General features: G+C 50.4%; 1 protein-coding gene, 1 non-coding gene and 1 pseudogene across 2 annotated transcripts; 2 read left to right on the top strand and 1 right to left on the bottom strand.

The window, feature by feature from the left end:
* The first annotated feature begins 499 nt into the window (after window positions 1-499).
* TRNAA-AGC lies at window positions 500-572 on the top strand. Its single transcript has one exon. It is a non-coding gene; the product is annotated as a tRNA-Ala (tRNA).
* Window positions 573-685: 113 nt separating this feature from the next.
* On the top strand, window positions 686-3,638 carry LOC120643570 (annotated as a pseudogene).
* Window positions 3,639-11,619: 7,981 nt separating this feature from the next.
* LOC120643569 (protein Rf1, mitochondrial-like) lies at window positions 11,620-14,313 on the bottom strand. The gene has a single exon (XM_039919963.1). It carries the CDS (start codon window positions 14,128-14,130, stop codon window positions 11,731-11,733), a length of 2,400 nt encoding a protein of 799 aa, XP_039775897.1. The 5' UTR covers window positions 14,131-14,313; the 3' UTR covers window positions 11,620-11,730.
* Window positions 14,314-14,861: the final 548 nt, after the last annotated feature.

Here is a 14,861-nt window from a genome sequence, read left to right as displayed (position 1 = left end):
ATGGGCGAACTACATGACGAAGCCGTGCTATGGATGACTGGCAGTGAGCCATCAATGGTGATCCGGGTTTTCACTTTCCAGACAAATAAACTGCATCACTGCACACATATTTACCATACATTTGTGACGACGAAGAACGAGTTGGAGCAACGCCTTGTATCTACTTACTAGTACTAGCAAGTCACCAAGAACCCAAGATAATACAAGTGACGGAACATATATAGCAGTACAATTCCAAGGCCATGCTTGGAGCACGAGGTTTCAGAAAGCATTTGATTTCCTATGAAATCCATGGGTCCCAGCAACACCTCGATCCATAGTGGAACGCATCTCCTCTTGGCTCGTCTAGATTTGCACTTTTTTATTTTTGAGGTAGCCCGCCCCAGCAGCGGGATGTGGCCATATTGCAGATTTGCACTTTGCTGGATGGACATCGGCATGGTCCAGGTGCTCGACCCTTATAAATATATAGAACTAATGAATTAACAAAACACTGATCGGGGATGTAGCTCAGATGGTAGAGCGCTCGCTTAGCATGCGAGAGGTACGGGGATCGATACCCCGCATCTCCAACTCACTCCATGTTTTTTTTTCGTTTCCTATCCTTTCTAATAATCGGAATATTTTTTCTATCCAATACGCTTACACGTCACTGTCTCCACCGTCATGTAACCGCTGACGACAACTCACTCGTGCTCTATCTGCTAGCGCTAGTGCTCCCATGCACCGCACTAGCAGAGCAGAGCAGAGGAGAGACGGCGGTTGGGGATCGGATCGCGGCATCCTCCACCGCTTCCGCTTGCTTCTCCTCCCGATCCGCTCCCCAGCGCAGCAGCCACCAAAAGGCGGCGGGCGGGGATCCCCTCTCCTTCCGCGGCCACCGCTCCCGTCCCAGCCCCACCACCACCACCAGGCACCACCACCCACCAGAGCCAGGCGCAGCGCAGGCAATGGGGGCGCACCCGGGCCCAGCGCCAGCAGCGGCGGCGGGTGCGCGGCGGCACGGCGACTGACCCTCCCTGACGCCCCCGCGCACCAGTCCGCCGCCCCCGCCACCCGCCCGAAGCATGGGGTCCGGCGTGTCGTCGAGCATGGCGCTCGCGCTCGCGGGATTCTGCTGCAGCGTCCTCCTCATCGCCTTCGTCTGCTCCCGCCTCGCCTGCGCGCTGCTCCGACGCAGACGTTCGCGCTCCCGCCGCGCCCCGCCGCTCCCGCACTACTACCCCTTCGCCGCCGCCCGCCACCCCGCGGGACCCGGCGCCGGCGCCGGCGGGGGCGGGGGCCTCGATCCCGCCGCGGTCGCCGCCTTCCCCACCCGCACCCTCGCCACCACCGCTGGTGATGGCCCGCGCGGCTCCGGCTGCTCCTCCGACGCCGATTCCCAGTAAGTACGAGCACCTCCTTTTTCTTTTCGTCTTCGTTTCCCCGCGCCGATCGCGATCCGTCGCCTCGGTTGCTCTGGGTTGGGAATCGGCGGTCCCAATCTGTGCCTGCACGCCACCCCCTCACCCGCTATAGCGTCCCGTGCAATGCAAGCTTCGAATCTGCCGCGTGCCGCCGCGGCCGCGCTCCCGCTTTCGCGTGCGGGCGGGGTGAGCTCGTTCGCGTTGGGGTCCGATTGGTTACCTGCCGCTTGCCGGTGGCCGGTGGGCGAGTTCGCCACTGGGAACTCGCAGCTCGAACGGAACTGTCATGCCCGATCGCGCACGTTTCTGCTGGTAGGATCTCTCGGTGGTTGGGGTCAGGATGCTGTAGCCAGGAGCTTAAATTAGATAGCAGATTGGGGATCGGGATGCCGCAGTCACGGGGCTTGTAGGTGTTTGGCTGCATGCCAGTGTCACTATCAGCGCTTAGTTGGGATCATGTGAGATCACTGTTATGTTTCTCTCGTAGTACTGTTATGTCTGTCGACCGTACTTAGAACTACTTTTCTTTCTTTTTTGGAGTTGGGGGTGGCTGGGTATGTGAAAAGGTTCTCTGTTCTTGGTGGCTGAACATGAAAGTTGACTGTAGCCGGTATATGGTAGCACAAGTTCTACTGGTTCCTTCCTTATCATAGGGATGTGATGTCTTCAGTGTTTTTCATAACTGAAACAAACTTAAGGAGAACTCATGATTCCCGTTGCTTTGCCATTAAAGTCAAAATATTGCCTGAATTTTTACTAAATGAGGTGTTTTCTTACATTTTCCATAATGCCCTTTGCTATTTCTGTGCTTTCTTAATGTTAATGAACAATCATAATGTAGCCTTTTGCCTTTGGCACCAAAAAGATTGTCATTGAGGACGTCGATTACATTTTCAGTACAAAAGAAGTTGTCCTTGACGATTTCGGTGCCTAAATAGAGAACGGTGCTATTATTTAGTACCAGTGCCTCCGTTACTGTGCTATGCCGGACATTGACAAATGAAACGTTAGGTCCCTTAGTTTGCATTGTTACTGGACTGGACAGTACTTGATCGATCACATCAAATTTGGGTATATCTGTTTAACTGTTCCTGAATATGATGATTGATAGGGATGATGAGGCATCTGTTATCAAGTAGACCAACCTCATCTGTGGTGCCTGTTGAAAGGGAAACAGGACTGGATTAACTATTCCCCAGGCAAAATGCATAGCAGTAACTAAACATTTTTTTGATTGCATAACCTGGTTGCATGGATCCTTTCCATCCATGAACATGAAACATGTTGTTCATATTTTCTCTATCATATTTATGTGCCTTTAGTTTTTTATTATTGCCTAGCTGAGGTTACATGAGAACAACAAGCCATCTGATTATGAAAGCATCTCCATTCTGAAAGAAGAGTAACTATACCTGGCATCCTTTTCTTGCATCAAAGTGAAAATGGCGGCATATTGTCGTTAACTGTGCTGACATTCTGATTGCCATTTCCTGTTGATATTCTTTAGCAACCATCTTTGAAGGGACTAAACATAGTCACTGAAGTTTGCATCATTTTTGGCAGGTGCATCATCTGTCTTGCGGAATATGAAGAGAAAGATGTGCTACGCGTTCTTCCTTACTGCGGCCATGATTTCCACATGGCCTGTATAGATTTGTGGCTGGAGCAGAACTCAACCTGCCCGGTCTGTAGAATCTCATTGGTTGATAACCCTGATAGCGAACACACCGCGCCTCCTCCACTACCCAGCGTAGCGGCGATAAGCCCTCCAAGCTCTACTGAATCATCAAGATCGGATCCGTGTCGCTGCCTGTTTGTCAGCACAGGACATTCATCCAGGGCATCCTAGACATGAGCCCGACCAGGAGAATCAGGTGGCATCTGCCCCATCAGTGGATGGGGCTAATAACATGCCATTGTCTGAAGTGGACCCCACGCCTGAAAATAACAGCCAAACACTAAGGAAGCAGGTGGACAGATCTACCCAGCTAGGGCCTTGCAAATAGCAGCTGCTTTGGTTTGGCGTCTCTGTTCTGCACAGAACTGCAGGGCGAAGTACCTGTGAAATTCAATTCCAAAGAAAAAAAAAAGTTCCTGTGAAATGTGAAACATCTGCACTGGTGGATGGCTGCTGTATGTTAGCTTGAGGGGTTTGTTGTGAATATGAGAAATCACTAGTCAGGTTGGCGCGTTATGCGCGCCTATACCAAAAATATTTATCTAAAGTAGTAATGGAAATATATTATCCGCTATGTCGGTACGCTCAGACAGGAGTACCCTCTCCTACAAGACAAGGACTAAGGCGCTCAGGAGCGGCAACCACGGACCACGGGTCCGGACCCCCGCGGACAGGTCCTAAACCTCCGCGGGCCGGACCTGGGCCTCTACAAGTGGAAGCCGGACCTCCAGGAGGCCTGAGTCATCGAGCCAGCTAACGGATCCGGACCCAGCACCCTATTTGGGTAGGAGTTCGGAGCCCTCGCAAGCCCCTGTGGGCGCGGCCGCCGACCCCAGGGTCCGGCGCCGCCACGTGTCCCACAGGGCCGACCTCCGGACCTCCGCTCCCCGCTTGGGCAGGGGTCCGGAACCGCCACGTGCCCCTGTGGGCGCGGCCGCCGACCTCCGGTCCGGTGCCGCCACGTGTCCCACAGGCACGAGTCTTCTGCCTGAAGCCAGCCCTTCTGCCGCATTAAATGCTGGTGGTTGGGACGTGCGCTGCCAGACCAGGGCATGGGACGGCTTCTGGCAGACTGCACAGGCGTGACAAAGACAACACGGTAAGCCCGCCTATTTCCAAGGCAGCTCGTCTGTTACCGAGGCACGCAGCAGTGTCTCAGCGCCGCGCGCGTGGGCGACGAGTCATGATGGCCAGCTACTAACTGGAGCAACAGTGCACGCTGCTACAGCGGATTGAGTCAGTAGTTCGGCGCTTCATCATAACCTCGACGCGCGGCTACAGAGATTAGACTACTCCGACAAGACAGCTCAAGACCATCCCTGGTCAGAAGCTATGCACGGAGGCCGATGATAAGATCTCCGAATCAGAGGCATTGAAGGCCAAAGTGTAGTTTATAATACATCGCCGGGCCCACCTGTCGGGGTCGCGCTCAGTGTACTGCTCCCCTTGGGCTTATAAAAGGGAGAGCACGCACGGTAGAAAGGTTGTTCCAGAGGTTCCACAAGTTTTCACACATGCAGAGACTGGCATAGCTCCTCCCCCAGCTTGCACACAAGCTCAGGCAATACATCACACAGTGGACGTAGGGTATTACGCTCCGGCGGCCCGAACCACTCTAAATCCTTGTGTGCTTCCGTGTTCTTACGCCTCTAGATCGAGCATTCCTTGACTGTCCCCAAGCACATCCTACACTTAGGATTAGACGGGTGCATTCCGCCACCCGGCTGTGGTTTTCCACACCACGACATTTGGCGCGCCAGGTAGGGGGCTAGCATGGTTTCCGCTTGATCGCCCACTTGGCATCTCCATGGCTCGGATTGTCGAGTCCCATGACCACCCGATGGGGGAGGATGCGGCGACACCCGCGCCGCAGGTCTCTCGCCGTCCAACGCCGAGGACTGCTGCCCACGGCGCGCAGCAGCGTGCAGCGGAGCACGCCCCCAGAGCCCCCGCGCAGGCCGCTCCGAGCGAGCCAATAGCCGCGGCCAGGGAGCTACTCCACAACCCGCCAGATCTGGCGGCCTCGCCAGACGTGATGAGGTAGTGGCACGATGACATCGACCGCCTCATCATCCTGGCCTAGGCCACCCCCGGCTCCACGGGGACTGGGTCGGGACAGCGTCGACGACAGGGCAGCGCACCAACCTCTGCGCGCTCTCCTACAGTGGGAAGCGCGCGGACAGCTGATCTGCGAGTAGAACTCAACTCATCCCAGCTCGCAGCATACCTCACTCATGTGAGGAAGCCCGCTCTGGCGGAAAGCCCACTCCGGTCGCACTAAGCCGACTCAGGTGGCTCTCTCCGATGATAAGCCGACTCCGGTCGCACCTCCGACTCTACATCTTTGTAAGTCCTACCCTTAGAGGCCCAGCAGGGAATAAAACATTTTCCTTTGTAACTAGGTAGTACTTCCGTGTGGTCCAGTCCGGTGAGCCTCCCCCGTGGAGGGGTCCGGACCTCTGCGAACCTGGTTCAGGGAAGCGTACTCACCCTCCGGGGAGGTCCGGAGCCGTGTAGCCGCTTGGCCTGGCTCCGTACCCTAAGTCTGCATGCTCTACCTCCCTAGGGCGAGTACCGTAGTACCTAGGACTGGGGGCCCGGAGGTCCGGACAGCTCTGGCCTCATAAACCCGTGTTCTGGCTTACATCGCATATCTCATGTACAACTAGTTATAAAGGAAAAGTTTATTCTCAGTTCGCCTCTAAGGATGTTACATTTCAATTTCAATCTATGCATTCTATTTGCGCTAACCCCCGCGTGGTTCCCACTCCTGTGTCCGAATTGAGTCGGTCGGCATGTGGTTCAGTTTGGGACCCCCTCACTGCTAGAGGGGGGTCCGGGTCCTTAGGAACATGCTTCGGGGAAGAGGTACTTGTTCCCGGGGGTGGTCCGGAGCCCTGTGCAGCCGCTTAGCCTGGTTCCGTACCCTAAGCTTGTGCACTCCACCACTCTGTAACAGGTGCCCTAGTACCCGGAACTGCGTACCTAGAGGTCCGGACCTCATTCTAGCTTGAGGGCTGGCCTCCTAAGCTTTGTTCCACAGGTTCGGCTGCGTATCTCAAAGGACCTTTGCCAATAGGATTTGGGACCACGTGGGTATGTTACTAAACGCCGATCCTAAGTCATGTGCAGGGCTGCTCGGCCGCCATCCGAACAGGCTCCTGACCCTTGGCGACAAGGCATGAGCCGAGGGCGGACTTCAAGCAACGCAAGCGCTCGACAGCAGAATACAGGGCGGGAAGAACGGCGTTTCCCGACGACTCCGACATTGTTCTGGCCCCACCTGCGGGTTCGTACCTCACCCGCAGGTGGGCCCGGGGGCCACTGTCGGTACGCTCAGACAGGAGTACCCTCTCCTACAAGACAAGGACTAAGGCGCTCAGGAGCGGCAACCATGGACCACGGGTCCGGACCCCCGCGTACAGGTCCCAAACCTCCGCGGGCCGGACTTGGGCCTCTACAAGTGGAAGCTGGACCTCCAGGAGGCCCGAGTCATCGAGCCAGCTAAGGGATCCGGACCCAGCACCCTATTTGGGTAGGAGTCCGGAGCCCTCGCAAGCCCCTATGGGCGCGGTCGCCGACCCCAGGGTCCGGCGCCGCCACGTGTCCCACAGGGCCGACCTCCGGACCTCCGCTCCCTGCTTGGGTAGGGGTCCGGAACCGCCACGTGCCCCTGTGGGCGCGGCCGCCGACCCCCGGGTCCGGTGCCGCCATGTGTCCCACAGGCACGAGTCTTCTGTCTGAAGCCAGCCCTCCTGCCGCATTAAATGCTGGTGGTTGGGACGTGCGCTGTCAGACCAGGGCATGGGACGACTTCTGGAAGACTGCACAGGCGTGACAAGACAACACGGTAAGCCCGCCTGTTTTCAAGGCAGCTCGTCTGTTACCGAGGCACGCAGCAGTGTCTCAGCGCCGCGCGCGTGGGCGACAAGTCATGATGGCCAGCTACTAACTGGAGCAACAGTGCATGCTGCTACAGCGGACTGAGTCAGTAGTTCGGCGCTTCATCATAACCTCGACGCGCGGCTGCAGAGGTTAGACTACTCCGACAGGACAGCTCAAGACCATCCCTGGTCAGAAGCTATGCACGGAGGCCGACGACAAGATCTCCGAATCAGAGGCATTGAAAGCCAAAGTGTAGTTTATAATACATCGCCGGGCCCACCTGTCGGGGTCGCGCTCAGTGTACTGCTCCCCTTGGGCTTATAAAAGGGAGAGCACGCACAGTAGAAGTGGGATTCCAGAGGTTCCACAAGTTTTCACACATGCAGAGACTGGCATAGCTCCTCCCCCAACTTGCACACAAGCTCAGACAATACATCACACAGTGGACGTAGGGTATTACGCTCCGGCGGCCCGAACCACTCTAAATCCTTGTGTGCTTCCGTGTTCTTACGCCTCTAGATCGAACATTCCTTGACTGTCCCAAGCACATCCTACACTTAGGATTAGGCGGGTGCATTCCGCCACCCGGCTGTGGTTTTCCACACCACGACACGCTACTATATTCGAAGCAACATTGCATCGATGTATTAAATCAAATCTAAAAGTTACAGTAAAGCGGCATAGTAGTTCAGAGTCCGAGAGCGCGCAAATCCCAAGCATTTTATTATAAAGGTACAGATAATTTTTCCTTAGAAATTGATTTTTTTTGCATTAATAGATATATTTGATGGATTGGGTTACATTAATTATTGATTTTTCTAGGGAACTAAGTAAGATTAGCAATGAATGAATAGTTAATTATATTTTGTGAGTTTACGAAATGAAAGCGAAACCCAAAAAATAGTAGGACTGCCACATATGAATGTAGTATACAAAATCTAGTTATTATTTTTATATGCAGGAAATAATTAAATATATTTTATATTGTCAAATAATGGAAGAAAGATATATTTTTTGAAAGATAGACCCACTTAATAGAACCGTAGGCTCCACCAAACAATGTGTGCAGGTCTCACTTGTATAGTACGTGGGTCCCACTTGAGTCTCGCCTGAATAGTACGTGGGTCCCGCCTGAATAGTATGTGGGTCCCGCCTGAATAGTACGTGGGCCCCACCTAAATAGTATGTGGGACCCACATGAACAGTGTGTGGGTCTTACGTGGGGCCACAACTCATGGGAGAGCCCCAAATCTTGGCACTTTAGTACAGGTACGAGTGCCTTGGCGCGCGTAATTTATTTACTTGTTTCCGTTTGGTAATATAAGTTTATATAGAGGTTTGTAGTAGATGTATAGACAAATGGATATACATAGATAGAAATAGGACATTTATTTTTAAAGCAAAAAGGCGAAAAAAATAGTAGCTGAAATCCGACGTCTCAATCTCGCCGTCGAAGGCGGCCGGGAGCGGTTCTCGGGCATCTCGTCACCATGCAATGCGCGGCTATTGTGCCCGACCTACGGCACCGCGGCGTACCGGAGCGAGGCCGGGTCGCCCGCTGGTGACGGCATGAACTCGCCGCACCCATTGAGGGCGTGCCGGGCGGCCCGCCCAAACTCGCCGCGTGGCTCTCCGGCCTAGCTTCACTACCGTCATTGCAGTAGAGCACACACCCATTCGAAGGCCACCAAAATTACCGGTCGAGAGTTCTAGATTCATATATTTTGCAGTGATCGAATGGAGAGCTGACGCGTGGACCATTCGTGTTTCAAGGCCTCAAAGATAACGATGGCGCGGCCAATCACATGCACCGTCAATTTAGAATCGAATGGTGGGAATCTTTTTTTTACTGACGTGCCCGGTCTGCCCTTGTACCGACCTTCGGGGCATTCACATATAGAAATTAGGGCCGTGATTAGATTCAAAAATTTTATCCCAAAAACGTCACATCAAATATTTGAGCACATGCATGGAATACTAAATAAAATCTATTTACAAAACTTTTTACACGGATAGGTTGTAAATCGCAAGACGAATCTAATGAGCCTACTTAATCTATGATTTGCAACAGTAATGCTACAGTAACCGTTCACTAATTATGAGTTAATCATGAATTAAATATGCTCATTAGATTCGTCTTGTGATTTACAACTCGTCCGTGCAAAAGGTTTTGTAAATAGATTTTATTTAGTACTCCGAAATAGTAAGATTATCTTTCATCCGTAGCCATTGGATCGCGATCGGACGGCCGATTGCGCCGACCTTCGAGGCATTCACATATAGAAATTAGGGCCGTGATTAGATTCAAAAATTTTATCCCAAAAACGTCACATCGAATATTTGAGCACATGCATGGAATACTAAATAAAATCTATTTAGAAAACTTTATACACTGATAGATTGTAAATCGGAAGACGAATCTAATGAGCCCACTTAATCTATAATTTTCAACAGTGATACTGCAGTAATTATTCACTAATTATGAGTTAATCATGAATTAAGTATTCTCATTAGATTCGTCTCGTGATTTACAACCCATCCGTGCAAAAGGTTTTGTAAATAGATTTTATTTAGTACTTCGAAATAGCAAGATACAACCTATCCGTGCAAAAAGTTTTGTAAATAGATTTTATTTAGTACTCCGAAATAGCAAGATTCTCTTTTATCCGTAGCCATCGGATCGTGATCGGACGGCCGATTGCGCCGACCTTCGGGGCATTCACATATTGAAATTAGGGCCGTGATTAGATTCAAAAATTTTATCCCAAAAACATCACATCGAATATTTGAGCACATGCATGGAATACTAAATAAAATCTATTTACAATTTTTTTTACACGGATAGTTTGTAAATCGCGAGACTAATATAATGAGCCTACTTAATCTATGATTTGTAACAGTAATGCTACAGTAATTGTTCACTAATTATGAGTTAACCATGAATTAAGTATGCTCATTAGATTCGTCTCGTGATTTACAACCCATCCGTACAAAAGGTTTTGTAAATAGATTTTATTTAATACTCCGAAATAGCAAAATTCCTTTTCATCCGTAGCCATCGGATTGTGATCGGACGGCCGAATTTTTTTTGGCCGACGTGGCCTGCCTAGCGGCTCGCGGAGTGCTGGGGCTTTAACATAAAGTGTGTGTGTGTGTATATATATATATAAATATAATTCAGGTTTCTTGCTGGAGGGGAAAAAAGAAAGCCTTTTTTTTTTGCCAGTCATACTCAAAACAGCTAACTGCAGTCTTTTCACATTTTGAGGTAGCTAGCCCATAGAGAGATGATTGCTACAGCAGTACATTTGCTGTAAGCTAATACCTGCTGTAGTGCTGTTGGCACGAGCAGGATGAAGTGAATCTTGATTAGTCCCATGTGATGATAGCAAACGACACTGAGACTATTTCTGTACTGGAGAATAAACAGACGTGAACACGCTTGTCTGAGGATACAGGAGATTAGCTGCTAATGCAGCCGTCTCACTCAGGTACGCATGTAAAAATTTCTTCCTGAACAGCAAGAGCACCACTTGCCATCTTGCCAGCGTGTAGCTGGGAATGCTCTCATTCAGACATAGCGTTTGTGTTCATACGTCTGCTGCAGCACCATGTGCTCTGAATCCAATGCCCTATTTCTGTACAAGTAAGATGATGCCCAGTTAATCTCTGAACCTGCGATTATTTATAACTGATTCAGCGTGATCTATATGTGTTCCGTGCTGGTGGTATAGCATCACAGTTTTGCTGAACAATCCTGATCCACGGCCAGAAGTTCAGATCCCTGTGACTGATGAGATCTCTGATGGAAAGCAAACCCAATCATGGGGGGACCTCCACAGATGCACAAGAGCAGGGAGCAGCAGATTGCTACCCACGCACCGTTCTGTGGTTACAGTCAGATGTACTAAACTGCAAAGATTTCGAGTGTGCCTAGTTGTGGACTGTAACGATTGCAGAAATACATTATGTGCAGAATCTCTTATATATAACAGCCCAGATATCTTGAAGCAGATACGATAGTGTATTTGACTAGCAATTTACCTACCAAGTATTGAATTTACGAGATCCATTGATTTGCAAGCAGTAAACACTTTTGATTGATTTTATCCTCGGGACTGCGCGATTCCTTAACAAATTGTGCAACAAAAAGCATCTAAACTTTGTTGTACCATTAACTTGTAAATTGATATCTGTTCTAAACATAACTGCAACTGAAAGCAAGATAAATTTCACTTGGTGATAAACTTGATACTAAAGAGCACTATCATGATAGCATTTCTCTGAATAAAGGAGACCACATAATAAGTCAAGTAATTAGATCTTCAGAGCCAAAGGATGCTAGCCCAGTTGGTTAGTCACTCCGGCGGCACCCCTCAGGTCCTAAGTTCGACTCCCCGTGGGAGCGAATTTCAGACTGAGGGTAAAAAAATCCCCTCGCTGACCCCGTGTGCCAAAGCACTGGTGTGAGACGGCCCAGGTCGGCCTGAGGACCCTTACATGGCCCAGGCACAGTTCCCAGGGGTTACGTCTCCCAGTGTCAGGACAGGGCCAGGGTTCGGGGATTTTCTCAGTCGGGGAAGCCGAGGCTTCTTCTTAAGTTAATACCGGTGGGGCGGTCTTTCCCCACCCAGCCGAGTTTTTATTAGATCTTCAGACATAAATAATAACCGCATTGGAGAGACAATCACTCCAACAAATTTAGGAGTCACATAGAGATGTCTCAACAAAGTTGAGAATCCAATTCCTCTGAAATAATCCTCATTTCTCGACATCCACAAGAAAATGATACTTTTCAGGCACAGACTTTGCATGGTGCCGATATTCCTCCCTCGAGAAAACTGATATTAGCAAGGAAGTAGTGGATGCCTCAAGTGAGAAGTTCATCTCATCAATTTTGGAGAGGTAAGCCCCAGCCATCTCTATCTCACCTCCATGCAACAGACTCCTAACAAGAGAATTTAGCATACATGAGTCTGGAGTGCATCCACTCTTTTCCATTGCTAAAAACAGATTGTCAGACTCTTCTAGTAACCCTTCTTTAATGAGATTTTGTATCATTAAGCGATAGGTCACAACATTTGGGACTAAACCATAGGCAGATATAGCATCGAACATATCCATAGCATCTTTCTTTCTGCCAGTTTTAAGCAAAGCATCAATCATAATGGTGAAGGTAATGATGTTAAGTTGAAAATCCTTAGAACATAGACTCTGAAATAATTTAAATGCCTCATCAACACAATTATTTTTGCAAAGACCATTCAGAATTATGTTGTATGTGTAAATGTTCAGCTGCATTCCACTGTTGATCATATTGAGATAGAGTTCTTTTGCTTCAGAAAATTTCCCAGACTGAAATAAACCATGAAGTACAATGCTATAAGTGACAATCCCAGGCTTAACTTCATTGCTTAACATTTCTCTGAACAGTGTAACTGCATCATCTATCCTGCCAGCTCTACAATAGCCATGTATCAAAGTATTATAAGAAAAGTCATCTGGTTCCAAGCCAACTCTGACCATATCATCAAGTAACTTCATAGCTTCCTTCATCCTACCAGCTAAGCAGTAGCCATCAATTAATGTATTGTAAGAGATACAATTAGGTCTCACACCTACACGTACCATCAAGTCAAGTAGACTCTGGGCTTCCATGACCCATCCTCCATTGCAAAGGTTACGCATTATTGTGTTGAAAAATATGGTATTGGGATGGATCCCTTGATTCAGCATTTCAGAAAATAATTCCTCAGCCTTGTCCCATTTGTCAATAGTGCACAGTCCATAAACTAGTGAGTTAAAAACAACGATATCAGGAGGCACCCCTTCATTGATCATCTGATTGAATTTAAGCATAGCCTCATCCACTTTTCCCAACTTGCAAAGTGCATCTATTATTGCTCCGTAGCTGACAAGATTAGGACTCAACCCTTGCTGCCTCATTTGGTCAAATATATGCATTGCTTCATCTATCATACCACATTTACCATACGCACAGAGAACTATGTTAAAGGTATAATGGTCAGGTGAAACATCATTTCCTGACATCAAATCCAAGAGACCATGGATATCAGAAAGAGCTCCTTTGGTAGCATACCCATTAAGCAGAGTATTATATGCAGTTACATTAGGTTTTATGCCCTTTTCAATCATAGAATCAAAAATCTTTCTAGCCTCTGTGCATCTTCCATTCTTGCAATGATAGTCCAGCAGCAAATTACAAGTGACAACATTTGGCTGATGACCATGTGCGGACATTTCTTTGAGCATTCGAACCACCTCTTTCCCTTGTCCTGAAGAGCAATATCCATGGATCAGACAAGTATATGTTCGATTATTTGGCTTGACACCTTTATGAATCATCTGTTGAAGGGCACCCTCGGCCTTATCAACCGCTTGAGCTTTGCACAGGCCATCAATGACTGTGTTGTAGGTCACAACATCCGGCGAAACCCCCGAGTCACCCATTTCACGAAATAGGGTGTAAGCTCTGTCCACATGGCCACCTCTAAACAAGCCATTGATGACGGTATTGTACGACACAACATTTGGTGGGCAGCTACCACCTCCATCACCTTCCATCATGTGGAGCAGCTCAAGTGCCTCCTCAACTCTCTTTTCGTTGCATAAGCCCTTTAGAATTGTGCTGTACGAAAATACATCTGGCGAGCAGCCAAACTCAGACATTCGTCGGAGCAATATATCCATTGCCTCGTGCACCCTCTTCCCTTCACAGAGACCTTTGAGAAGCTGATTGATGACTGTGGCATCCACCCTAAAACCCGTCTTAATGATGAGACCAAAGGCGGCGAAACTGAGCTCAAGGCAGCCCATGCTACGGAAGCTGCAGATGATGATGTTGTAGGTGTGCAGGTCGGGAGCAGCAGCTACCTTATTTGGGGAGGCAGTGGCACGGACCATCCAGTTGAAGAGGGAGATGACGAGCGCAGAGGTTGAGGAGCCCCTTCTTTGGGCGCGAGAGACGACGGTGAGGAGCTTGTTGAAGGCGCCAACCGAAGCGGGCCTGGCGACCAGGAGCAATTCGTCGAACAGCTTGACGGCATCGTCGAGGCCGAGGCTTCCCGAGTGGAAGCGGCTGGTGATGACGCGCTCCAGCTCCAAGCATCGGCCAAGGGCCGTGCTCACACGGCGGGACATGCTGCCGCTACACGAGATCGGTACGAGATCGATGCGGGCTAGTGGCCAGGCGAGACGAACGGCCTCCGAGTCCGGTTCGGTGAGATCGGTGGGCGCACAGCAGCGCGCACGGCGCCGGGGAGTCCGTCAGGGGTAGGTTCAGCAACAGCTGGAGTCGTGGACGGCGTTCGGCGATGGCGTACGCATTAGTTGGGGCCGGCGGAGCGATGAGCGTCTGTGCCGCTGGGGCCTTTCGTGCTTTCTTAATCTCGAGATCCGATTACTTGCATAAAACCCCCTAAATAATTTCAAAATGGTCCCTCCCTCCGTCATAACTGTTGTCGCTCCCCTTGCGCGGCTCCTCCTCCGTCCGTCATTGCCACTTGCCAGCCCCCGGATCGTCGTCCGGCCCTGGTGAAGGCGGAGCGGCGTGCCAACCGGTCGGCCGTCGATTGGCGCCGCTGTTCTGGCGCCGCGAGGCCATCGCGACAGGAAACTGGCCCTTGGCGGCCGGCGACACCGACGGGCGACGGTTCAGTGGGGAACTCGAACGCGCGCGCCACGATGTTGGCCTGCGTCGCTTCGTTGCCGTAGCCCTTGAGCAGCGTCACCCTGTACAGGAGTTCGAAGATGAAAGCTTCACGGTTATGGTGATCCCTGTCGGTGCCCCTAGCGCACTTAAATTGGCCGGCATCATGGCAACCATGATCCACAAGCTGCAAAGCCACTGGAACAGGAGGGGGGACCGGGAG

The sequence above is a fragment of the Panicum virgatum genome, chromosome 8K (assembly GCF_016808335.1).
Source record: "Panicum virgatum strain AP13 chromosome 8K, P.virgatum_v5, whole genome shotgun sequence".
In the NCBI taxonomy this organism is placed as follows: Eukaryota; Viridiplantae; Streptophyta; class Magnoliopsida; order Poales; family Poaceae; genus Panicum; species Panicum virgatum.
Note: the sequence above shows the minus strand (reverse complement) of the source record. Positions and strands in the feature narration are given on the sequence as shown.